The sequence below is a fragment of the Lithobates pipiens genome, unplaced genomic scaffold (genome assembly GCF_037356315.1).
Source record: "Lithobates pipiens isolate NorthernLeopardFrog02 unplaced genomic scaffold, aLitPip1_a1.2 Scaffold_30, whole genome shotgun sequence".
In the NCBI taxonomy this organism is placed as follows: Eukaryota; Metazoa; Chordata; class Amphibia; order Anura; family Ranidae; genus Lithobates; species Lithobates pipiens.
This window is the reverse complement of record NW_027507791.1, coordinates 20,552,669-20,580,412: the sequence shown is the minus strand read 5'-3', so window position 1 is coordinate 20,580,412 and position 27,744 is coordinate 20,552,669. Positions and strand designations below refer to the sequence as shown.

The 27,744-nt window shown below is 45.8% G+C and overlaps 1 protein-coding gene across 3 annotated transcripts in view; it reads left to right on the top strand.

Annotated features, from left to right (window-relative positions):
• EFCAB11 (EF-hand calcium binding domain 11) overlaps window positions 1–27,744 on the top strand; it is a 73,894-nt gene that overhangs the window by 32,747 nt on the left and 13,403 nt on the right. Inside the window, exon 6 of one of the 3 annotated variants that reach the window (XM_077463753.1) lies at window positions 23,758–26,543. The exons of 1 other annotated variant lie outside the window; for it this stretch is intronic. In XM_077463753.1, the coding sequence (XP_077319879.1) occupies window positions 23,758–23,839 (82 nt within the window). In that variant the 3' untranslated portion in view covers window positions 23,840–26,543. Of the gene's footprint in view, window positions 1–17,311; window positions 17,734–23,757; window positions 26,544–27,744 lie in introns of those variants that run through there. One more of the 3 variants, XM_077463754.1, reaches the window with a different exon arrangement.

Sequence of the window (27,744 nt, the reverse complement as noted above, 5' to 3'; positions counted from 1 at the left end):
TGTGGATCTGTGTTTGCGCTACCTCTATCATCACCCCACTAGAGCTGCACGATTCTTGCCAAAATGAGAATCACAGTTTTTTTTTGTTGAGGATAAAAAGAACATGATTCTCGTGACATAACGACAACAACTTTACTTGTTATTATTATTTTTTTTATTTAATTCATCAAAGTAATTTTTTCCAAAAAAATTGCATTTGAAAGAGCGCTGCTCAAATACAGAGTGACATAAAATATTGCAACAACAACCATTTTATTCTCTAGGGTCTCTACTAAAAATATATATATATATATATATATATATATATATATATATATATATATATATGTGTTTGGGGGCTCTAACTAATTTTCTAGCAAATAAAACGATTTTAACTTGACACCAAAAAATGTCAGAAAAAGGTTTAGTGTTTAAGTGGTTAAACTTTCCTCACTTACACACAAAGGCTATTCCATTGACAAATTGTTACAATGTTTAGACTTAGTTCCACTGCTAAAGAATGTTGTGATTCTTGGCAGACTGCCTGTTTTTTCTCCTTCCTTTCTTTTGATGGCTGTGGCTTCAGAAGAGCAGAGAGAATTCTTTGCATAGCAAGAATCATGAAACACTTTTGTCAAGATCGCAACGGGGGAAAAAATTGCAATAACGATTCTTGACGATTAATCGTGCAGCTCTACACCCCACCAGTCATCAGATGCTGCTCACTTCACTTCTTACAGGAAATAACTGTACCTGAGGACCTGCAATGCAAGGATCTCCCTGCTTCTGCTTCATCCATTCTGTTGATCTGTGCTTGCTCTACCTCTATCAATACCCCATCAGTCATCAGATGATATCACTACTGTGTTGATCACTGTTCTTGCTGGAGAGGAAGCTGTACCTGAGGACCTGCAGTACAAGGATCTCCCTGCTTGATTTTTCATGCTGAATAAGTATTTCTCAAAGCCTGTCCTCAGGACCCACCAGGTTTGAAAGATAACTAAAATACATCACAGGTGATATCATTTGCTGCTCAGTGATTTCAGTATTCTAGTCTGCCTCTCCCTAAGGTAATACTTAAAACCTGGCCTGCTAGTGGGTCCTGAGGACAGGAGTTGAGAATCACTGCTTTAGATAGATTTTTACTCCAAAAGCATTTTATTAAAATAAATTTGAAAAAAAATCCAATAATCAAAAAAATCAGATTTTTATTTTTTTTATTTTTAACATTGATTTTTATCCACCCTTATGCTTATGCATAAAGTGCAAATTAATACTGCTATATAAATTCCTATAAAAAAAAAATAGTAAGTAAATAAGGCAAGCACTGGAAGGAATCCGGGGCAGTGTTTTCTCTAGGAAAGGAAAGCATTTCAGCTTTTCTGCTGCTCATCTAGTGCCCAGGTCAAAGATGCCCAAATGTACCCCCAAACCCCCCCCCATGAGCATCACAAAAATCTCCCCCCCCCCCCCCCCCCCCGCATGGAAATAATACGATCACTAATCTGCATACTCACACCCTAAACATAAATTCCCTCTACAAGCCTAAGTTCTTCTAAAAAAAAAAAATTCTCCCTCCTCTAAGTACAAATCCCCCCTCAGCACAATCTTTGACCCCCCCCCCCCCCATTTCTTCCTGCTATCCCCTCTCATAGTGCAACCACTCCTCAAACCTCCCTCCTAGCACAAATCGTGCCTCCCAAATTTCTCCTCCTGACACAAATCACTTCTTCTAGCACAAATTCTATCCCATCCACCCTATCAGCACAACAGACGCCCCCCCCCCCCCAAATCACCCCTCCTACCACAAACCCTGTCCCTCAATCCCTCTCCTATCACAAATCACCCCATCCACCCTCCTGGCACAACACCACCCTGTGACCCCCTTCGCCCTCAAATTACTCCTAGTATAAATCCTCCAGCCTCCCCCCAAAAAAACTTCCCCTTGTAGAACAAATCCCAATGATTCTAGCTAAATACTGTATTTCTGTATAAAAACTTCAGACTCAATTCACTAAGCTTTGACACATGTTAAATGGCAAAATTATTTTCCCTCGTGTACCTGTTATTCGCAGCTCTCATTGGCTCTTTGCCTGGTGAATATTGAATTAGCCGCATAGCCATGTCTTTCCTCAGCCATTCATTTGTGTCAGGTTTGCAGTTTCCGTTGTTCCGTCTCACACTTCTTAAAGGATTAAATGATTACTCTCTCCGGCCTATTATCTCCGGCGTATAATCAACTTTAAGATGCTTCCAGATACTTATCTTCTAAAGTGGTTTGAAATGATTTGATCTTTAATGCCGTATTATATTATTTTGTTTGCCACTTGTCCTGCTGTCCAATTTTTACGCTGGTGATGAGTGATACCTGAGCGTGTCATTGGTTGTTTTCTCTGCAGGATCATCTTTGCTCTTTTTCTTCTGTACCATCTGGTGAAATGGTTTATAATAGACTCCTGTCTATCATTTATTTATATAGATTACTATCTATATTTTTATCTGCATTAATTGTTGGTTTTAGGATTGTCTGTAATAAATATAATTTTGTTGGTTGTCCACCCCTCCCCCATTTTTGGTCTAACTTTATTTTTCCTATTCAGAGGAGACAATAGTCTAGGCAGCTTTTCTCAACCTTTTTAACATGGACAAACCCTTTAAATAACTTTCCAGGCTCAGGGAGCCCCTGCTAATAGTTATTATACAGTATCTACAACTCACGGTACGTTAGCCTGATGATCGGTGGCAAGAATGTCTCTTACATTGGTGATCATTGGGAAAATGCTCTTTACATTGGTGATCAGAGGGAAGAATGCTCCTTACATTGTTGGACAGTGGAATGAATATTCTTTACATTGGTGATCAGTGGGAAGAATGTCCCTTTCATTGGTGGTCAGTGAGAATAATGGTTTTCACACTGATGGTCAGTGGGATGAATGTCCCTTTCATTAGTGATCAGTGGGAAGAATGCTCCATACATTGGTGACAAGTGGGAAGAATGCTCCTTACATTGGTGGTCAGTGAGAAGAATGCTCATTACATTGGTGGTCAGTGAGAAAAATGCCCCTTACATTGGTGGTCAGTGAGAAAAATTCTCCTTTCATTAGTGATCAGTAGGAAGAATGATCCTTACATTGGTGATCAGTGGGAAGAATGATCCTTACATTGGTGATCAGTGGGAAGAATGATCCTTACATTGGTGATCAGTGGGAAAAATGCTCCTTTCATTAGTGATCAGTAGGAAGAATGATCCTTACATTGGTTATCAGTGGGAAATGCTCCTTACATTGGTGGTCAGTGGGAAAAATGTCCCTTTCATTGGTGGTCAGTGGGAAAAATGTCCCTTACATTGGTGGTCAGTGAGAATAATGGTTTTCACACTGATGGTTAGTGGGATGAATGGCCCTTACATTGGTGATCAGTTGGAAGAATGGTTCTTTCATTGGTGATCAGTGGGAAGAATGCTCCATACATGCGGAGTGGGTGTATGGGGCATTCCCGTCTCGCTGGGATTTTGATTTCGATGCACTGTTTTTAGTTAGTATAGTTGTCCGTTACTTCACATGGTGCCAGATTACCTTGTGGAAGAAAGTCCTCTCTGTTGAGGTGGTGGTGCACAATATTCTGGGTGAGGTTGGGAAAATTCAGGGTCTTGAAAGGGGCAGGGAGCCTCGGGCAATCTGGATAAGGGCGTGGAGGAATATCAGACCTGCCTTTGGTGAACTGCCCATCTCTGGGTGAGGAGCTCTTTTCTTTTTCTGTTTCTTTCACTCCCTTAGATTTTATTGGTTAGTATCTTCTTTTTGAAAGAAGGGCTGCATGCATAATGGGTGCGGGTTTGTTTCTTCACCTCACAAGTTTGATGTCTGGTGTAGTGGTGTGAGTCGTAATAGGATTTATGTTTTTGCTGTAAAGCCTTTTTTGTTTGAGAGCAGATTTGCTATACAGTGGTGTGAAAAAGTGTTTGCCCCCTTCCTCATTTCCTGTTCCTTTGCATGTTTGTCACACTTAAGTGTTTCGGAACATCAAACCAATTTAAACAATAGTCAAGGACAACACAAGTAAACACAAAATGCAATTTGTAAATGAAGGTGTTTATTATGAAAGGTGAAAAAAAATCCAAACCATCATGGCGCTGTGTGAAAAAGTGATTGCCCCCCTTGTTAAAACATACTATAACTGTGGTTGTCCACATCTGAGTTCAATTTCTCTAGCCACACCCAGGCCTGATTATTGCCACACCTGTTCACAATCAAGGCATCACTTAAATAGGAGCTGCTTGACACAGTAAGGTCCACCAGAAGATCCTTAAAAGCTACACATCATGCCGAGACCCAAAGAAATTCAGGAACAATTGAGAAAGAAAGTAATTGAGATCTATCAGTCTGGAAAGGGTTATAAAGCCATTTCCAAAGCTTTGGGAATCCAGCGAACCACAGTGAGAGCTATTATCCACAAATGGCGAAGACATGGAACAGTGGTGAACCTTCCCAGGAGTGGCCGGCCGCCCAAAATTTCCCCAAGAGCGCAGCGACGACTCATCCAAGAGGTCACAAAAGACCCCACAACAACGTCCAAGGAACTGCAGGCCTCACTTGCCTCAGTTAAGGTCAGCGTTCATGCCTCCACCATCAGGAAAAGACTGGGCAAAAATGGCCTGCATGGCAGAGTTCCAAGGAGAAAACCACTGCTGAGCAAAAAGAACATCAAAGCTCGTCTCAATTTCTCCACAACACATCTTGATGATCCCCAAGACTTTTGGGACAACATTCTGTGGACCGATGAGACAAAAGTGGAACTCTTTGGAAGGTGTGTGTCCAAGTATATCTGGCGTAGAAGGAACACTGCATTTCATAAAAAGAACATTATACCAACAGTAAAATATGGTGGTGGTAGTGTAATGGTCTGGGGCTGTTTTGCTGCTTCAGGACCTGGAAGACTTGCCGTGATAAAAGGAACTATGAATTCTGCTGTCTACCAAGAGATCCTGAAGGAGAATGTCCGACCATCTGTTCGTGTACTCAAGCTGAAACGAACTTGGGTTCTGCAGCAGGACAATGATCCTAAACACACCAGCAAGTCCACCACCGAATGGCTGAAGAAAAACAAAATGAAGACTTTGGAGTGGCCTAGCCAAAGTCCTGACCTGAATCCTATTGAGATGTTGTGGTATGACCTTAAAAAGGCCGTTCATGCTCGAAAACCCTCTAATGTAACTGAATTAGGATAATTCTGCAAAGATGAGTGGGCCAAAATTCCTCCAGGACGCTGTAAAAGCCTCATTGCACGTTATCGCAAACGCTTGGTTGCAGTTGTTGTTGCTAAGGGTGGCCCAACCAGTTATTAAGTTTAGGGGGCAATCACTTTTTCACACAGGGCCATGATGGTTTGGATTTTTTTTCACCTTAAGGCTAGGTTCACATTGCTGCGATGCGGGAACGCCGCAAATCCGCGGCGTTTTCCCGCATCGCATACCTCCCGCCGGCAGTTCACACTGCCCTATGCGGACGGCTGGGGGTGTCAATGTTATGTTAATGACACCCCCAGATCCGTCGGCATATCGCAGTGCGATCTGCCGACTCGCACAGGAATCGGATCGCATGGTGTGAACCCCCATGCGATCCGATTCCGTTGCGGACCCAAAAAAGGGTCCCGTGCGAGTTTGCTGCGGGACCGCTGCGAGTTCAGCCATACTATCTGTATGGCTGAACTCGCAGCGCTACGGAGATCGGATGTGATTTGCTGTGCGAATCACATCCGGTTCTCCCCCCGCAGCGGTGTGAACCCAGCCTTAATAATAAACACCTTCATTTACAAATTGCATTTTGTGTTTACTTGTGTTGTCCTTGACTATTGTTTAAATTGGTTTGATGTTCCGAAACACTTAAGTGTGACAAACATGCAAAGGAACAGGAAATGAGGAAGGGGGCAAACACTTTTTCACACCACTGTATATATTTTCATAGATGTATATATTTATGTATATTTATATATATATATATATATATATATATATATATATATATATATATATATATAGTGATTTTATGCTTATTGATTGCAAGACTTTTAATAAAGAAAAATTGGGAAGAATGCTCCTTACATTGGTGGTCAGTGAGAATAATGGTTTTCACACTGATGGTCAGTGGGATGAATGATCCTTACATTGGTAGTCAGTGGGAAGAATGTTCCTTACATTGGTGATCAGTGGGAAGAATGCTCCTTACATTGGTGATCAGTGGGAAGAATGCTCCTTACATTGGTGATCAGTGAGAAGAATGTTCCTTACATTGGTGATCAGTGGGAAGAATGCTCCTTACATTGGTGATCAGTGAGAAGAATGTTCCTTACATTGGTGATCAGTGGGAAGAATGCTCCTTACATTGGTGATCAGTGGGAAGAATGCTCCTTACATTGGTGATCAGTGGGAAGAATGTCCCTTACATTGGTGATCAGTGAGAAGAATGATCCTTACATTGGTGATCGGTGAGAAGAATGATCCTTACATTGGTGATCAGTGAGAAGAATGATCCTTACATTGGTGATCAGTGGGAAGAATGCTCCTTACATTGGTGATCAGTGGGAAGAATGCTCCTTACATTGGTGATCAGTGGGAAGAATGTCCCTTACATTGGTGATCAGTGAGAAGAATGATCCTTACATTGGTGATCGGTGAGAAGAATGATCCTTACATTGGTGATCGGTGAGAAGAATGTTCCTTACATTGGTGATCGGTGAGAAGAATGCTCCTTACATTGGTGGTCAGTGGGAAGAATGTTCCTTACATTGGTGATCCGTGAGAAGAATGATCCTTACATTGGTGGTCAGTGAGAAGAATGTCCCTTACATTGGTGATCAGTGAGAAGAATGTCCCTTACATTGGTGATCCGTGAGAAGAATGATCCTTACATTGGTGATCAGTGAGAAGAATGCTCCTTACATTGGTGGTCAGTGGGAAGAATGTTCCTTACATTGGTGATCAGTGGGAAGAATGTTCCTTACATTGGTGATCCGTGAGAAGAATGATCCTTACATTGGTGATCAGTGAGAAGAATGCTCCTTACATTGGTGGTCAGTGGGAAGAATGTTCCTTACATTGGTGGTCAGTGGGAAGAATGTTCCTTACATTGGTGATCCGTGAGAAGAATGATCCTTACATTGGTCAGTGAGAAGAATGATCCTTACATTGGTGATCAGTGGGAAGAATGATCCTTACATTGGTGATCAGTGGGAAGAATGTTCCTTACATTGGTGATCAGTGGGAAGAATGCTCCTTACATTGGTGATCAGTGGGAAGAATGCTCCTTACATTGGTGATCAGTGGGAAGAATGTCCCTTACATTGGTGATCAGTGAGAAGAATGATCCTTACATTGGTGATCGGTGAGAAGAATGATCCTTACATTGGTGATCGGTGAGAAGAATGTTCCTTACATTGGTGATCGGTGAGAAGAATGTTCCTTACATTGGTGATCGGTGAGAAGAATGCTCCTTACATTGGTGGTCAGTGGGAAGAATGTTCCTTACATTGGTGATCCGTGAGAAGAATGATCCTTACATTGGTGGTCAGTGAGAAGAATGTCCCTTACATTGGTGATCAGTGAGAAGAATGTCCCTTACATTGGTGATCCGTGAGAAGAATGATCCTTACATTGGTGATCAGTGAGAAGAATGCTCCTTACATTGGTGGTCAGTGGGAAGAATGTTCCTTACATTGGTGATCCGTGAGAAGAATGATCCTTACATTGGTGGTCAGTGAGAAGAATGTCCCTTACATTGGTGATCAGTGAGAAGAATGTCCCTTACATTGGTGATCCGTGAGAAGAATGATCCTTACATTGGTCAGTGAGAAGAATGATCCTTACATTGGTGATCAGTGGGAAGAATGATCCTTACATTGGTGATCAGTGGGAAGGAGGAGGAGGACACACCCAAAGAGCTCTCTGTGAGAACCACCCATTTTTCAAGCCTGGGCCTTGCCTGCTAGCTCGGCCCAGGAATAATGCCTGATCCTGGGGGAGGCCCTGAGATGGATCCCCCTGATGACACGGGGCCCAGTGAGGAGGAGGTGGAGGATCTGTCTGTGGGTCCGGGCCCTGGTATGGATGCCAGCGTTTTCAGCCTTAAGGTTGTTAATCGCTTTAGGGCGATTGGGAGAGCGGAGGAGAAACTTAAAGTTTTGAGAGTGGAGCTTAAAAACTTCAAAGCCAAATACTTCCAGGCCTGGAGTAAGAATCGCACCGCCATGAAGCCTGAGCTACAGGAATTAGAGGAAAAAGTAAAGCAGCAAACTTTATTGTTGGGAAAACTAAAAGAAAAAAGTGGAGCATTTAAAGAAAAGTTTGAAAACGAGAGAAGGTTTGTCAGCCAGTCCTCATCGTGTTCAGTGGATCAGCCTCAGCATATGGATGACCCGGGTCCATCTGCCTCTGCTCCTCTCCCCCCATGTAAGGCCTTGGAGTCGCCGGCGGCAACCAGCCAGGGGGTTGAGAGTGAGAATGGCACCCTGACCTTCATCCAGAGGATGGAATCCCCCCTGAGAGGAGACAAGCTTGTAATGTCTGATAATCCATCAGAGGTCCCGGAGGATGTTCAGAAGAATCAGCCAGGGAATGAGGATGAACCTGCACCAAATCCCCTGAACATGGATGTTGCTGCACCCGCATGTGCTGAGACCTGTAGTTCCACTACCACATTTGCTGCATGTGTTTCACACACTGTGTCTGACACCTGCAATGTGATTGCTTCACCTGAGCCTCTCTGTGTTCCAGCAGAGCTGATTGATTCTGGTGGGGGAGGGGGTCAGAATACTGCACCATGTGCAATGGAAGCCATGGATGTGTCAGTCCAGCCTGCACTGTCCTCTGCAGAAAGTCCTGTCCTGATGGAAGAGAACAGGCCAGATGAAGATTCCACCAGCACAGCAATGGGAACTGACACTGCTGGGAAGACTGCAGGACATGTGAATATACCAGCAAGTATTAACAATGGCAGTCATGATAAAACAATGAATGTGGTGGGTGGTGGTGGTGATGGTGGAGGGGTTAATACTGCTGGGAAAAGCAAAGATGACATTTCTCTCTCTGCTCAGAGGAAAGACTCATCGATTGTACAGACCAAATCTGTACAATCGATATCTGCTAAAGATGTCTCAGACAGTTCAAAACACACAAATATCTCTTCTGCTGGGAGGAATATGGGGAGTTATGCATCTGTTGTGGGGAGTCGCACCAAGGAGGGTGGGGGGAATACTGTAAATATTGGTGGTCACAATATAGGGGGTTTTGGTGGTGGGTATAGGAGGAGGAATGTGGTTCAGTTCAAGTGGGAGGGGGAGGGGACCCCACCAGTGAGGGGGAGGGTGGCAGAGTTGATTTTGGAAATGGGGTTTAAAGCTGTGGATATTTTTGCTTTGATTTGCCCAGTGGGGAGTTATGAATTTGATTTATCTTTTGTAAAACCTGAGGGGTTGGATTTATTTTGGGAGCGACATAGGAGGTGCCAGGGCCTTTCGCAGTGGAGTGGTTTGGTGCCAAAGGTGATTTCCAGGCAGCCTCTGATAAAATCGGTGACCATCCTGGTGCGTAACGAATCCATACCAGAGGCTGATTTGATAGTATGGCTACGCCGATATGGTGAGGTCCTCACTCCACTGCGGAAGGTCCTGGATGAGCATGGGATATGGACAGGGGCCTGGACGGTGTCACTAAAACTGGGGGTGCTGGGCAATGTAGTCCAACATCTGCCCTGCTCAGCTTTTCTGGGAAGAGATCGGCTGACTATTTTCTACCAGGGACAGCCCAAAGTCTGCAATAAATGTGGTGAAAAGGGCCATTTTGCCTCTACCTGCACGCGTAAAAAGTGTTCGCTATGCCAGGGTCTGGACCACTTGGCGAAAGATTGTACCCAAATTCGGTGCAATCTGTGCCAACAGCTTGGCCATCCTTACAGTAAGTGTCCAGAGGCTTTACATAACCTGCAAGGATTGGAGGCTGAGCTGCAGAGGCTGGATAAGGAGGATCAGGCCGCTGTAACTGTTGTTGTCCCTCCTGTGTCAGTTCCATCTGTTTCCCCTGGTAATGTTGTCCCTGAGTCTGTCCCTCCTGTGTCTGTTCCATCTGTTTCAGGTTCTGTTCCCCTTGGTAATGTTGTCCCTGAGTCTGTCCCTCCTGTGTCAGTTCCTTCTGTTGCTTCAGATTCTGTTCCCTCTAGTGATGTGGTCCCTAAGTCTGTCCCCCATGTGGTTGTCCCTATTCCTGCTGTACGTAGGTCCTCCAGACTAGCGGAGGCTGCTGGGGGGGCAGGTTTAGCGGATCTTCCTTCTCAGCCTCCAGTCCCTGTCCCTCGGCAGCGCAAACGTGGTCAGGGGAATGTGGGGGTGCTGGATGGGGGTGGGGCGGATGGAAGGGTGTCCATATCCCATGTCTCACCCTCTGTTGAGGGGGATTCAGATGATGAGGGGTGGGAGACGTTTAGGAGGAAGAAAAAGAAGAAGAGGAAGACAAATAAAGTAGTTATTTCTTCCTCAGAGTCGGACCCAGGAGGGGTTCCTCCTGGTAACCCTTTTTCAGTTTTGTCGGGTGATGGGATGTCTGATTTATCTTTTTCTTTATCATCCATGGATGAGGGGGAGTCACATAGTTTGAAGAGAGCTGTTTCTGGTGATGAGAGTGTGGCAAAGGTTAAGAAACGACTACCCCAATCATCCTGATGGCAGTTCCCACTCCGATAAAGGTGGCGACCATTAATGTCGCCAGCATGAAATCTGCAAGAGCTCGTGATATTGCCTTATTTTTGCTCAGCGAGTTTGATGCCGAGATTTTATTTTTGCAAGAGACCTGGCTCAATACTTTGGCCGATGTCCATCTAGCAAAAAGGGAGTGGAGATGCGGTCCCTCCTTTTGGTCTCTTGCGGCAGAGCCCTGCAGCGGAGTTGCGGTCCTTTTTAAAACCGATATGGTAACGTGCCGGCGGGTAATTGAGGTAGAGATTGGGAGATGCATGGTCTTGGACGTCTCTGTTAGGGGGCAGGACTTGCGTCTGATTAATATCTATGGACCGCAGTCAAGATGGGGCAGGAAATGCCTCCTCACAGAGATCAAGCCCTTCCTTTTTACATCCCAGCAGGTTGTCTTTGGAGGTGATTTTAACACCATAATTAGGCCTGAAGACAGGAGAGGCTCCATAGACAGGCTGGCGTATGATAGCGTTTTTCTTAGAGATATGGTGAGACAAGCAGGCCTGGTAGATGTGCATATTAAGCACTGCCCTGGCAGCACGGGATTCACATTTCAGAGAGGGAATAGTCAGAGTAGGATAGATAGGTTTTTTTTAAAGGAGAACTCTGCTTTCTCGGCTCCTGAGTTGAGGGCGGTGGAGTTCTCTGACCACTGTATGCTGTCTGTGACTCTGAATGCCTCGGACACTCCACCCAGGGGAAGGGGTACCTGGAAACTGAATTCGGCTCTCCTGGAAGACGTAGAGGTAAGACAATCCTTTGAGGTTTTTTTTCAGGCACAGGTTTCTATTCTGGACTTTTGCAGCACTAAGTCAGAGTGGTGGGAACTTGTGAAACAAAGGGCGATTGGACTTTTCAAGGCCATAAGTAAGAAGAAGCAGCTTGGTATGTACATTGCCTACCAGCATTTGCGGAGGAAGCTTGATCGTCTTGTCTCGTATAGAGGAGATCCAGGGGAGATCTCTGAGGTCAAGTTTCTTCTTAGAAAGTGTCAATACGACCGGCATGCCTCCTTGGTTCTGGAGAGGGATTATGGAAAATATCACTCGCCTGATCCTTACCAGAACTGTAAGCAAGGCATAGCAGTTAAGACGGTCATAGGCCTGAGGGATAGTACGGGTTCCCTGGTGAAGTCCAGATCAGGGATCCTGGAGATCTTCAGATCATATTATGCAGACCTTCTGGGAAGAAAGGACCTTTGTCGGGACAAGATGGAAAGCTTTCTGGATTCTACTCCAGGATTGGGAAATGGTACATTGCCTTTGATGGATTTGACAGAACCAATTTCAGTGGATGAGGTAGTTCATGCTATAGAGAAGCTGGCTACCAAAAAATCGCCTGGGCCAGATGGGTTGACAGCTGAATTCTACAAGTGTTTTAAGTCCATTCTGGCTCCCTTTTTAGCGGAGGTTTATAACAGCTGTCTAGAAGAGGGTTCGCTCCCTCCCTCCATGAGGCAATCCGCTGTGATTCTTCTGTCAAAAGGTAAAGACCCCTCAATGATTGAGAACTGGCGCCCCATCAGTCTTCTCAATGTTGATAGAAAGATTTTGGCGAAGATTCTTTTTTGGCGCTTGTCGTCAGTGGCAGGCGATTTGTTGTCCAGTCATCAGCACTGCTCGGTCCAAGGTAGAAGTACCTTTTCAGCGGTTTTAGCTGTCCGGGAGGCTTTGGAACGATGCAGGGCTGCTGGATGGAGAAAGTACTTGCTGGCATTGGATCAGGCGAAGGCTTTTGATAGAGTCAATCACGAGTACCTGTATTTGCTACTTGGTAGATACGGCCTGCAGGGGAGGTTTATAGATTGGCTGAAGACATTATATAAAGGGGCTGAGAGCTTCCCACTGGTTAATGGTTGGGTTGGACGGCCTTTTGAGGTTGGCTCTGGTGTGCGCCAGGGATGTCCTCTGAGCCCCCTGTTATATGTATTCGCAATCGACCCCTTCATAAGAAGGCTAGAGAGTGGATCTTTGTGCGGGGTGCCTTTGGGCATTGCTGGTGTGCCACCTTTGAAGGTCGTGGCCTATGCCGATGATGTGTCTGTTATTGTCTCTGGAACGGAGGAGGCGCAGGAGGTGGTCTCTATGATAGAGCAGTACACGGAGGCTTCTGGTTCTAAAGTCAACCATGAAAAGAGTGAAGTTTTCTGGATGGGTGAGGAAGGTGAAAGCTTCGAACTTCCGGATGCCTTCCCAGAGCCCCAGCAGGAAATTAAAGTGTTGGGCATCAAATTTGGTCCTGGTGACTATGGTCATCGAAATTGGGAAAGCAGGTTGGTGTGTGCCAATGCCAAAGTAGCAAGTTGGAAGAAATGGAAGCTTTCATTGAGGGAGAGGGTTGACTTGATCAAAACGTACCTGGTCCCAATTTTTTTATATGTCAGCTTCGTCTGTATCTTGCCAGTATCTCTCTATGCAAGGGTGTACAGCTGCTTTTTCCAACTGTTATGGGGAAGTAGGCTGAACCTGATCAAACGCAATGTAACTTACCTGTCTAGGCGGGAGGGTGGCCTAGGAATGGTCAACCCAATAGTTTTCTTTTCTCTGCTGTTTTTAAAGTACAATCTTGGTAACATGCTAGCAGAGAACCCGCCGGGATGGGTGGGTATTTTTCAATCTTGTTTTAGGCCTTTTCTGCGATCCTGGGAAGATGGCGGGCCAGTGAAAAGTCTGAGAGTCCGACATGGCAAGCTCCCGGCTTATGTTGCCCCGTGTCTGAAAATACTTCGGCAGTGGCAGGTGACAGTGGAGGATATCAAGTCCCTCCCCAGGAAGCTTCTGGAGAAGAGGATTTTGGGCTCTGCTTTCAGTGTGTCACGGGCCTTAAGGGATTGCCCAGGCTCTGTAATGAGGGAAGGGTTGCGTTTAATCAATTTAGAAAGAATCCCCTTGAAGTTTAGGGATCAAGCCTGGCTCGCCTTCCATGGAAGGCTCTATGTGAGAGGGAACTTGAAGCATCGCCCTGTGGATGATCGGGATTGTCCTAGAGCGGAGTGTGTTGGTAAAGTGGAGTCTATGGACCACTTTTTGCTCCAGTGTCCCTTTAACATAGAGGTGTATAAAAGGGTGGGGAGGGCTCTAGGCATCCCCTTTTTCTATCGCATGAGTTATGCGGAGTGGGTGTATGGGGCATTCCCGACTCACTGGGATTTTGATTTGGATACACTGTTTTTAGTTAGTATAGTTGTCCGTTACTTCACATGGAATGCACGGTGCCAGATTACCCTGCGGAAGAAAGTCCTCTCTGTTGAGGTGGTGGTGCACGATATTCTGGGTGAGGTTGGGAAAATTCGGGGTCTTGAGAAGGGCAGGGAGCCTCGGGCAGTCTGGATAAGGGCGTGGAGGAATATCAGACCTGCCTTTGGTGAACTGCCCATCTCTGGGTGAGGAGCTCTTTTCTTTTTCTGGTTCTTTCACTCCCTTAGCTTTTTTTGGTTAGTATCTTCTTTTTGAAGAAGGGCTGCATGCATAATGGGTACAGGTTTGTTTCTTAACCTCACAAGTTTGATGTCTGGTGTAATGGTGTGAGTCGTAATAGGATTTATGTTATTGCTGTAAAGTATTTTTTTTTTGGTTTGAGAGCAGTTTTGCTATATTCATTTTAATTTATGTAAATATGTATATATTTATGTATATTTATATATTGTGATTTTATGCTTAATGATTGCAAGACTTTTAATAAAGAAAAATTGGGAAGAATGATCCTTACATTGGTGATCAGTGGGAAGAATGTTCCTTACATTGGTGATCAGTGAGAAGAAAGATCCTTACATTGGTGATCCGTGAGAAGAATGATCCTTACATTGGTGATCCGTGAGAAGAATGATCCTTACATTGGTGATCAGTGGGAAGAATGCTCCTTACATTGGTGGTCAGTGAGAAGAATGATCCTTACATTGGTGATCAGTGGGAAGAATGCTCCTTACATTGGTGGTCAGTGAGAAGAATGATCCTTACATTGGTGATCAGTGGGAAGAATGATCCTTACATTGGTGATCAGTGGGAAGAATGATCCTTACATTGGTGATCAGTGAGAAGAATGTTCCTTACATTGGTGGTCAGTGGGAAGAATGTTCCTTACATTGGTGATCCGTGAGAAGAATGATCCTTACATTGGTGGTCAGTGAGAAGAATGTCCCTTACATTGGTGATCAGTGAGAAGAATGTCCCTTACATTGGTGATCCGTGAGAAGAATGATCCTTACATTGGTGATCAGTGAGAAGAATGCTCCTTACATTGGTGGTCAGTGGGAAGAATGTTCCTTACATTGGTGATCCGTGAGAAGAATGATCCTTACATTGGTGGTCAGTGAGAAGAATGTCCCTTACATTGGTGATCAGTGAGAAGAATGTCCCTTACATTGGTGATCCGTGAGAAGAATGATCCTTACATTGGTCAGTGAGAAGAATGATCCTTACATTGGTGATCAGTGGGAAGAATGATCCTTACATTGGTGATCAGTGGGAAGAATGATCCTTACATTGGTGATCAGTGGGAAGAATGTTCCTTACATTGGTGATCAGTGAGAAGAATGATCCTTACATTGGTGATCCGTGAGAAGAATGATCCTTACATTGGTGATCCGTGAGAAGAATGATCCTTACATTGGTGATCAGTGGGAAGAATGCTCCTTACATTGGTGGTCAGTGAGAAGAATGATCCTTACATTGGTGATCAGTGGGAAGAATGCTCCTTACATTGGTGGTCAGTGAGAAGAATGATCCTTACATTGGTGATCAGTGGGAAGAATGCTCCTTACATTGGTGGTCAGTGAGAAGAATGTTCCTTACATTGGTGATCAGTGGGAAGAATGCTCCTTACATTGGTGGTAGAATGTATCTACCAGACGTTGTTGTTCTGGTGCAGAATTTGGGGCCAATCACAAGCCTCCTTGATGGTATGGCATGATGGAGCATTATCTGTCTGTATTTCTCAGCATTGAGAACACCATTGAGCCTGACCAAATCTCCAACTCCATTTGCAGAAATGTACCCCCAAACTTACAAGGAACCTCCACCATGCTTCATAGTTGCCTGCAGACACCCATTATTGTACCACTCTCAAGACCTTCCCCCAACAAACTGCCTCTTGCTTCAGCCAGATATTTCACATTTTGACTCATCAGTCCAGAGCACCTGCTGCTACTTTTCTGTACCCCATTTCATGTTTTTGTGCATAGTTGAGTCGCTTAGCCTTGTTTCTATGTCGGAGTTATTGTGGCTTTTTTGGCCGTAACTCTTCCCCGAAAACCGCTTCTGGCCAGACTTCTCCAGACAGTAGATGGGTGTACCTGGGTCCCATTGGTTTCCACCAGCTCTGTGCTGATGAAACCGCTGAACATCTTCCGATGTGGAAGGGAAGGAAGCATGATGTGTCTTTCATCTGTTGCATTTTTTCCTTTGGCCGACCACTGCGTCTAAGGTCCTCAGCACTGCCCATTTCTTTGTGCTTCTTCAAAAGATCTTGAACAACACATCCTGGAACCCCAGTCTGCTTTGAAATTTCTGTCTGGGAGAGACTTTGCTGATGCAGTATAACTACCTTGTGTCTTGTTGCTGTGCTCAGTCTTGCCATGGTGTATGACCTGTGACATCAAACTGTCTTCCACAACCGCACCTTGGTAGCAGAGTTTGTCTGTTCCTCACCCAGTTTTCAGCCTCCTACACAGCTGTTTCTGTTTCAGTTAATGACTGTTTCACCTTACATATGAAAGTAAAACTACTGTTTTTTAATTTTTTATGTCTGCGGTACCAGGAAAGTCCATTTGCCTCAGAAAAACATTTTTGTACTTATACGTTTTGGGGACGTAGGTACTTGTTACAATTTTTTGGAAAAACTGTCCAGCACATCCTTTAATTTTCTACTTATTAACCCCTTGCCAACCAGCGCACGACAATGTATGTCGGCATAATGGCATGGCTGGGAAAATGGGCGTACAGGTACATCCCCTTTAAATCGCGGCATTGTGGGTGATCGCTCACATGCCAGCCACGCACTGAAGCCCGTGATCGTGATGCGGAGTGGCAGAACGGGGAGATGCCTATGTAAACAAGGCATTTCCCTGTTCTGCCTAGCAACATGATAGAGATCTACTGCTCCCTGTCATCAGGAGCAGTGATCGCTGTCATGTTGTAGTGAGAAAATCCCCCCCATAGTTAGAATCACTCCCTAGGACACACTTAACCCCTAGTGTTTAACCCCCTTCCCTGCCAGTGTCATTTGCACAATAGTCAGTGCATTTTTATTAGCACTGATCGCTGTATAAATGACAAAGGTCCCAAAATAGTGTCAAAAGTGTCCGATGTGTCCGCCATATTGTTGCAGTCACGATAAAAATCGCAGATCGCCGCCATTACTAATAAAAAAAAAAGCCATAAATCTATCCCCTCTGTTGTAGAGGCTATAACTTTTGCGCAACCAATCAATATACACTTATTGTGATTTTCTTTTACCAAAAATATGTAGAAAAATACATATCGGCCTAAACTGAGGAAACTTTTTTTTTTTTTGGGAGGGGGTGGGGGGGATATTTATTATTGCAAAATGTAAAAAATATTGCTTTTTTTCCAAATTTACGCATTTTTTTTTTTGTTTATAGTGCAAAAAATAAAAACCACCGAGGTGATCAAATACCACCAAAATAAAGCTCTATTTGTGGGGAAAAAAGGACGTCCATTTTGTTTGGGTGCAACGTCGCACGACCGCGCAATTGTCAGTTAAAGCAACGCAGTGCCGAATCGCAAAAAGTGCTCTGGGCAGGAAGAGGGTAAATCCTTCCGGGGCTGAAGTGGTTAAATTGATGATCATTAGCACCTGCTTGGTATAATTAGTTAATCATATACCTGACTCTAATCCTTCAAAATCCTTGACTGTGCACAAGTGTAAGAACTGATGCTGGTTTGAAGGCAAAGGGTAGTCCCACCGACTATTGGTTTGATTTCGATTTTTCTTCTGTTCGCTCACTTTGAACTTTGTAAATTGTTAAAAAATAAATAATCAAAATATATATTTTTGAAAACATTCTTACTCTACAACATTTCTTTACACCTGCCTAAAACTTTAGAATGGTACTGTACTTGTCCCATGAGGCATAGAAAGATTGACAGTTACAAGCATGACTCCCAGAGGCATAGAGAAACTATAATAGCTTCCGGGAAGGCTGTCCAAAAGGTTTAGGAGTGTGTCTATGGGAATGTTTGACCATTCTTCCAGAAGCGCATTTCAGGTCAGGCACTGATATTGGATAAGAGGGCCTGGCTCACAGTCTGCGCTCTAATTCAGCCCAAAGGTGTTCTATTGGGTTGAAGTCAGTACTCTGTGCAGGCCAGTCAAGTTCCTCCACCCCAAACTTGCTCATCCATGTCTTTATGGACCTTGGTTTGTGCACTGGTGCGCAGTCATGTTGGAACAGGAAGGTGCCATCCCCAAACAGTTGAGCATGAAATTGTCCAAAATGTCTTGGTATGCTGATGCCTTAATAGGGCACTATTCCTCCCACTTGCACCAATGATGAGGCACTATTCCTCCCACTGACACCAATGATGGGGCACTATTTCTGCCACTGACACCAATGATGGGGCACCTTTTCCCCCCACTGACACTAATGATGGGGTACTTTTCCTCTTACTGACACCAATAATGGGGCACTATTTCTGCCACTGAAACCAATGACGGGGCACTATTCCTGCCACTGACACCAATGATGGGGCACCTTTCCCCCTGACTGACACCAATGATGGGGCACTATTCTTCCCACTGAACCAATGATAGGGCACTATTCCTGCCACTTACACTATTGATGGGGCACTTTTCCTCCCACTGACACCAATGATGGGGCACCTTTCCTTCCACTGACACCAATGATGGGGCACTTTTCCTTCCACTGACACCAATGATGGGGCACTTTTCCTCCCATGGACACCAATGATGCGGCCCTATTCCTCCCACTGACACCAATGATTGGGCACTATTCCTCCCACTGACATCAGTGATGGGGCACAATTCTTCCCACTGACACCAATGATGAGGCACTATTCCTCTCACTGACACCAATGATGAGGCATTATTCCTGCCACTGATACCAATGATGGGGCACTATTCCTGCCACTGATACTAATGATGGGGCACTATTCCTGCCACTGATACCAATGATGGGGCCCATCATTGGTGTCAGTAAGAGAAAAAGTGCACCATTATTAGTGTCAGTGGGGGGAAAAGGTGCCCCATCATTGGTGTCAGTGGCAGGAATAGTGCCCCATCATTGGTGCCAGATAAATGCAAGCAAAGGAGACCACTGCACTACCCCTTACCAGTGGGAGGAATAGTGCCCATCATCGGTGTCAGTGAGAGGAATAGTGCTCCATATCAGTAGAAGAGAAAATGCCCCAAGGGCATGAGAACGAGCAAAGGGCTGTACCTGGCCTGGGGGTAACAGTTTGGAGATCACTGTTCCAGGGGGTTTCACTCAATTGTAGTGATTACATGTGAGTTCAAGGTATACAGTTTAGGGTGTGTTGATCTACTTTTATTTAAAAAGAATGTAAAAGTTCCAAGAAAACAGTTGCCCTTGCAGGGGTTTCCACCATCATTTCAAACACAAGGAAAAACGACATCAAACCTTCTGTCATCCTCTTGCACTGCCACTTCTCTCTGAGCACCAATATTCTCATTTGCACTCTGCACTTCCCTCTTGGCTCTCTCTTGAAGCTCCCTGCTGCTCTTGCCCACACCCTGCCCTCTGGGCAGGAGACCTCCTATCTTCTATGTGAAGCCCTAGACTACTGTCAGGTCATTGATTGTAAGGACTGTGCACAAGCAGCCTGCTGGTCTCCAATAAGATCTTGTCAGAAACCATGAAATCAGACCGAGACAGAAGTACAGTTAAATCACACTTGTTTAATAATAAAAGTAAAAAGAACATAGTCAAAACATAGCCAGAGTTCAGTAACCGGAACGGATAGTCAGCCAAGCCACAAGTAAGGGTTTAGTAGTGGAACAGCAAGTAGGATCTGGAGCCAGAAGGGAAGTCAGCAAAGCCAGTCTTAAAAACAGGAATGCAGCAGATAGTCTCCTGTGATGTTTACCAAGGCAAAGGCAAAGATCCACTGGGCTGAACGGCTTAAAGCAGGAGTACGCCGGGAGTCTGCCGTTTTGTTTTTTTTTAAAAGCCAGCAGCTACAAATACTGCAGCTGCTGACTTTTAAAATAATGACACTTACCTGCCCAGCGTGCCCGCGATGGCGGCACCCGAAGCCGATCTCTCAATCGTCTCTTGGGTGCTGCCGCCACCATCTTGGGTATGGGAATCAGGAAGTGGAGCCTTTCGGCATCATTTCCCGGTTCCCTACTGCGCATGCGCGAGTCGTGCTGCGCAATAAGGATGGTCCCCGCTGTCTCTGGGATCCATGTGTTTCCCAGCAGGCAGCGGGGGACCTTCGGAAAGGGGCGTAGATTCTGCGGAAAGGGGCATGGCTTCTGCAGAATCTACGCCGGAAGTGGGTGCAGATACCTGTACTGTACAGGTACCTGCACCCCCCTCCCCCCTGAAAGGTGCCAATTGTGGCGCTGGAGGGGGGGAGGGTTCCAATGAGCGGAAGGTCCACTTTAGGGTGGACCTCCGCTTTAAGTAGGCAGGACTGACGAGCAGGATATCATCAACAGCTGGGTAACTGGAGATAGATAGGAGCTGACAATTAGCAGACAGCCGAGCGGCCAGCTCAGAGAAGGAAGGGCTGATCCCAGCCCTGACAGATCTGGACACGTGATTAGAGGCTTCTTCCCTCCAAATGCTCTTCCAAGTCTCTGGACTCCAGAACCCAATCCAGGCGTTACCAAGCCTGCAGAAAACTGAAAACACCTTTTTTTGTCTGATCATAATAAACATTCTGGAGCCCCTCCATCTGCAACTGTGTTGCCAGTAACCTTTTTCAACCCAGTGGTAGAGCTTCTACCCTCTCAAAATTGTTTGAAGCCTCTGGACTCCAGAATCAAATCCAGGCATTGCCAAACCTGGAGAAAACTGAAAACCCAATCTTCTCTGCTCTTAAAAGACCTTCTGGAGCCCCTCTATCTGCATCCACGTGACCTGTGTGCCCTTTACCTCTTTCCACCCAGTGGTAATGTTTGTACCAACAACACAATATTCAGAACATAACTATTATAAGAAACTGGACATTTAAGAATATGGACAATGATTCCCACCAGCAGTGTAGATGGAGCCCGAGACTGACGGTCCCCCACCACACTCCTGTGATGATGTCACCATCTTCAGGATCCTGAGAGTACCCCTGCTGCTGAATATCCAATAAGAAGTGTCCACACCATAAAGGTTCTGACAGGGGCACTCGCAGAAGCATATAAGCAGGAAGTAAACCAATGAGAAGACTCAGGCTGCAGTGTCACATGACCGCAGATTAACCACTTGCTTACTGGGCACTTAAACCCCCCTCCTGCCCAGACCAATTTTCAGCTTTCAGCGCTGATGCACTTTGAATGACAATTGCGCGGCCATACAACACTGTACCCAAATGACATTTTTATCATTTTTTCCCCACAAATAGAGCTTTGTTTTGGTGGTATTTAATTACAGCTGGGAGTTTTATTTTTTGCTAAACAAACAAAAAAAAAAAAGCAAAATAAAAATAAAATAAAAAAATCATGTTTAATAGTTTGTTATAAAATTTAGCAAACAGGTAATTTTTCTCCTTCATTGAAATGCGCTGATGAGGCGGCACTGATAGGCTGCACTGGTGGGCAGTGATAGGCATGATTAAAGAGGAAGTAAACCCTGATGGGTTTACTTCCTCTTTTTTTCCCTGCAAAGGTAAAGCATAATGGACTACTATGCATCGCATAGTAGCTCATTATGTGTCACTTACCTGACACAGGAGCCAGCGAAGTCGCCGCTGATCCCTGTAGTCCGCCGCATCCATGTTGCTGGTGGCGTCTCGCAGCTCCGACGAATCACAGCGGCGAAGCCGCGATGACGTCACTCCCGCGCATGCGCACGGGAGTCGCGTCTCGCAGCTCCGCCGCTGCCACTCGGCGAAGCCGCGATGACGTCACTCCCACGCATGCGCACGGGAGTCGACAAATTTGGCAAATCCATTCATGGATTTGCCGCATTTAGTGCGCCTGCGCGCCGCTGTCTACGGCGCATGCGCCGTAGACAGCTGTGCCCATTTTCGGGCAAATATCTCCTAAACCATATAGGTTTAGGAGATATTGCTTGGACCTACAGGTAAGCCTTAATCTAGGCTTACCTGTAGGTCCAAGTTGTTTGGAAGGGTTTACTTCCTCTTTAAAGTGGCACAGATAGGCACAGATAAGGCAGTACTGATGGGCACAGATAAGGCGGCACTGATGGGCACAGATAAGATGGCACGGATGGGTGGCACTAATGGGCACTGGTAGGTACCACTGATAGATGGGACTGATGGGCACTGATAGGTGGCACTGCTGGGCACTGATGGGCGGCACTGATGGGCACTGGTAAATGACACTGATGGGCACGGATATGTGGCATATGAGGTGCAGCACTGTTGTTGAGGCAGATTGTGGGCACTGATAGGTGGCACTGTGGGCACTGATGGGTGGCACTATGGGCACTGATGGGTGGCACTATGGGCACTAATGGGTGGCACTTTTCCTATAATTAGGTGGCACTGGCACGGTGCAGGTGGGCACTGATGAGTTGGCCCCAGCTCACCATGATCGGGACTGAAGTCCCTCTCACAGCCGCCGGTGATCGGCTTTTAGGCAATTACCGGCTCTGTTGTGATCACATGATGTCATTGGCTGACAGCTGATCACATGGTAAGGGGTCGGGATTGACCCCTTGCTCCGATCTGTGATCAGGCGAGTCTCATAGACTCGCTGATCACAGATCGCGCCGCGTGCGCCCCTTAGGGGGCACGCAGGCCGCTCATGCACTGCTCTATTGACGTCGTCCCGGCAAAGCAGGTCCGCACTGTATCCGTCATTCGGCTATAGCGCGAATCTCAAGCGGTTAAAATAAGTAAAAACCAGCAGTTAGGTTGTGATTTTCTTTGTTCAAGCAATCAGGTGGGGGGGGGGGGGAGTGAAAGGGGAGTATCGTGTCATTGATCCCCGAATGGGGCTTTTAAAAGATTGATATCACAGAATATTTTCCACATATTTACCGCAACCCATTTGTATCCTCTACCTAAATCTGACAATGTATGCAGATATCTGCTATAGTAACGAATGCTATGGAAGTCTTGTTGATGGGTTTTAAGATTGCTGCGTGTTTTGTACATATAATCTACTCCCTTTAGGAGAAATGGAGGCGGTACAATGTAATATGTGCGTTTCTTAGATATATAATTCAGATCCTATTACAGGGCTGCTGAGTGTGGGCAATAAATTGTGGCTTTTGAGATTCATTCCGCCTACATGGATTGCTGGGATTGCATATTGAGCAATGTTTAGTACTAAGTTGCCATAATATCATGTCTGTTTGGAAGAAAGAAAAAATTGTGTATGTACAGTATACTATATTACCAAAAGTATTGGGACACCTGCCTTTACACGCACATGAATTTAATGGCATCCCAGTCTTAGTCCGTAGGGTTCAATATTGAGTTGGCCCATCCTTTTCAGCTACAAAAGCTTCAGCTCTTCTGGGAAGGCCGTCCACAAGGTTTAGGAGTGTGTCCATGGGAATATTTGACCATTCTTTCAGAAGAGCATTTGTGAGGTCAGGCACTGATGTTGGACGAGAAGGCCTGGCTTGCAGTCTCAGCTCTAATTCATGCCTAAGGTGTTCTATCAGGTTGAGGTCAGGATTCTGTGCCAGCCAGACAATTTCCTCCACCCCAAACACGTTCATTCATGTCTTTTTGGACCTGGCTTTGTGGACTTTAAATACAATTTCTGCCATTTTTAGTACAGTTTCCTAAACCTTATACTTTCAATCAAGACATATGTTATAACGGATCCGCTGACACTTGTAGTTACCCATGGAAATCCCAAGTGTGCACGGTCAATAAAACAGTAACCTTTCATTCTGTGTTTTCTCCCCAGGGAAGTGGATCAGGACTCTGACGGTTTAGTGTGCTACAAGGACTTTGAATTTGCAATGGACTACGGTGGGAGAGAGGACTAGATTGAACTGTATACATGGCGGGACGGAGGATTCATTATCAGTGCTGCTTCTTTGTTTTCTTGAAAAGTGTGTTTCCTGGAGCGATTTTCCTCCACTTCCTGTCCTGTTACACACTGTGGACCTCTGAACACTACTGTAAAAGGATGATATGTAGGCATGTAGGGAGGGCAGCTCTTAGGTGACCCAACAGAGGTCGCCATAGTAGAGATGTAAAAAGATGATCAAAATGTGAGCACGCCAACCATGTTTAATAGATACTTTATTTTTACTTGTCCCAAGAGAAAGCAACACGTTTCAACTTCTCACCAATTTCCATTCATCAGAGCTAGAGGGTACAACATATACCTAAGCATTTGTCAGCAGACATATTGTTTGATATACATTATTAGATAGGACATCCTATATTTTACATTAAATGCTGACAGATATTAGTGTATGTGTTTCACCCTTTAGCCCTGATGAAGGGGGTGAGCCCATGAAATGTGTTGGGCTCTCCTGTGATTGTACACAAAGTTATCAAAAATAAAAAAAAAGTACAAATTTGGCTGGAGCTGTGTTTTTAAAGCCCAAGTTTAGGTAAATTACAGCACAAGGGACAGTACTCACATTCAATGTAGTGTCGCTTGTGCTGCTGGTAGGTATCCAGTTGAAGTCCAAAGTCCGTTTCCACAAGACCCGTTCCTCTATCCCCAACCACCATCACACCACTACCGTACTCCCACAGCCACCACCATACCTGCCCCATACCTCCCCAACCACCACCATACCTGCGCAACCACCACCATACTTCCCCTACCACCACCATACCACCACCCTACCTCCGCAACCATCACCTTTACTCCGCAACCACCACCCTACCTCCACAACTGCCATCCTACCTCTGCAACCACCACCATACCCCCACAGCCACCACCATACCTGCACCATACCTCAGCAGCCACCACCATACCTACCCAACCACCACCATCCTACCTCCACAACCGCCACCCTTCCTCTGCAACCACCACCATACCCCCACAGCCACCACCATACCTCAGCAGCCACCACCATACCTCCGCAACCACCACCATACATCTGCAGCCACCACCATACCTCCCCAACCACCATCATCCTACCTCCGCAATCACCACCATATCTCCAACATACCTCTGCAGCCACCGTCATACCTCCCTAACAACCACCATATCTCCAATATAACTCCACAGCCACCACCATACCTCCCCAAATACCATCGTACCTCCCCAAGCACCACCATATCTCATCAGCCACCACTATACCTCCGCAAACCACCACCATATCTCCAACATACCTCTGCAGCCATCATCATACTTCCCTAACTCTCACAATATCTCCAACGTACCTCTGCAGCCACCACTATACACCTCTACTATACCTCTGCAACCACCACCATACCTGCACTATACCTCCTTAATCACCACTATACCTCCTCAACCACCACTATACCTCCACAAATATCACCCTACCTCCACAACCACCACCATACCTCCGCAGCCACCATGATACCTCCCTAACTACCACAATATCTCCACCATATCTCTGCAGCCACCATCTTACCTCTACCATACCACTGCAGCAGCCACAGCCATCACCATACCTCCCAACCACCACCATACCACTGCAGTCACCACTATACCTCCCCAACCACCACCATATCTCCAACCTACCTACGCAGCCACCACCATACCTCCTCAACCACCACCATTCCTCCCCCACCACCACCACCATTCCTCTACAACCACCTCCATACCTCCCCCACCACCACCTTTCCTCCACACCTGGACCTGTCACAGGCACCCAACAACAGTGCTGACTTTGCCCCCCCCCCAAATTCATAGGAGCTGTACTATAGCTTCCATCGATGAAAAGTTCCCTATAAATGGTGGGGGGAGACCATTAATTAATCTGCTTGTCCACCCTTAAAAAAAGAGACCTTTTGATTGTTGGAAGCTAAAATACAGATTATATGAATGAAAGGGATGGCCAAAAGAGCACACATAGCCTACACTCTTGACAAGTGCCTGTGACAGGTCCAGCACTCATATTATCCCCCCGGTGCTGTGGCTGTGGAGGGTGGAAGATTTCACGTTTCAACTACAGCAGAGAAAAATCAGGTCCACCCTGGGCTGTGTTGTATGGCAGAGCTGTGTAAATCTCAGGTCTGGATAGACAGCAATACAACTTATTTGGCTTACTATATTCCTTATCTAAATGAATCTGTTTTCCTGGAGTTAAGCTTTAACTGTCCATCATCTCCTCCCGTGGGGCTTTTTTGACGCTCCGGCTCTCACTGTGACAAAGCATGGCGGTGCGCGCACGGGTCTCCCCATTCCCCCCACGCCATCCTGGGAACATTGCTGGCACTGCAGCGGCGCAGCCTGAGCTGAACCCTGCAGAATGAAGGAAATTCAAGAAGGTTTAGTGAGCGTTGCTTAGCAATCCAGCCGATCCGTGCACACGAGTATGAGCGCTGACCTTGCTACTGTAACCAGGCAAATTCTCAGGAGCCGTGTGCAGGAAAAGCCAAAGAACGTGGAGCAGGTGCAGAAGTGTCATACCAGGTCAGCGCCACCCGGGGGGGTTCACAACAACGCACGCAGATCCCTCCAACTGCAGCTTTTTGCAAGTGCCCACCGCTTCTTTTCAAGCTCTGAAAAATAAGAAAATAAAGTATGTTCAAAGATAATCACATCTCATTCTTTTTGCTTCCTAAATGATGCATTTACTTGCTTTATTGAAGTGGACCTATCGTATATTAAAACAGAGCTCCACCCAAAAAGTGAAGCCCCGCCTTGTTTGCACCCCCCCCTACTGGTTTAGACAGGTACTCGCTGCCACATCTGGCTCCGATCACCACGGCAATCTGAATCGGTAGTCCCCCTTCCCCTGCAGTCTTCTGGGACACATCACAGATCCCCAGAAGACAATTACCTGTCCAGGTATCCCGCAATGTCGGCACCCCCAGCCAATCTGTCTATCGGCTCTGGGTGAAGGCGCGGGCATCCTTACTAAGAGAAACAGGAGCTGAAGGCTTGTGGCTTTACAGCCTGTTTCCCACTGCACATGCGTGGCTCGCGCTGCACTTTCTGAATGGTCCCGCTGTCTTATGGTCTCCCAGAAGGGGCCGGAAGTTTTGTAGATTGCCGCACAATGTTGCGGTGATCTTACACGGAAGTGAGAGCAGATATCTGGTTTTGACAGGTATCTGCTCCCCCTCCCCCCCCGAAAGGTGCCAAATATGGCAGTGGTGGGGGTGAGGAAGCAAACAAGCAGAGCTTCCCTTTTTGGGTGGAGCTTTGCTTTAAGGTTAAATATGATCTTCATTAAGGTGGGTGAGACTGAAAAGAGGATAGCTTGTGGAGAGGTAGGCCAATGAGGAGGGAGTTACAGTAGACAAGGAGAGTGATTCCAAGGAAGTAAATCAGTTGTTTAGTGTTTTCAATGGTTAGAAAGGGGCGCATGTTGGAGATGTTACGAAGGTGAAGTCTACAAGATTTGGACAGCGATTTGGATTTGGAGGTGAAAGGACGGGTCAGGGTGCAGGATTATACCTAGCACCCTGGTATGAGGGGAGGGACTGATGGCCTTATCATTGACTATTTCATTCATTTCATTGTTAGAGTTGCCTTGGCAGCTACAGCTGAGTCTCTTTTTGTGTTCACTTTTGGGGATGTCAGTCATATGCAATCACCTATTGGCAGCACATTTTTGGAGCAAAACTCCCAGTGCCCTGTCATATGATCCTATGGTTCCTCTGATCCATCCAAGGGGGAAATTCTTCTTTTGAAAAGTAAAGCTTTCTTAAAACATAAGATATTAACATGTCTGATTCCAAAAATATACCCAAAACTAGGAGGAATATTCCTAATTTCATGATGTCTTGATGA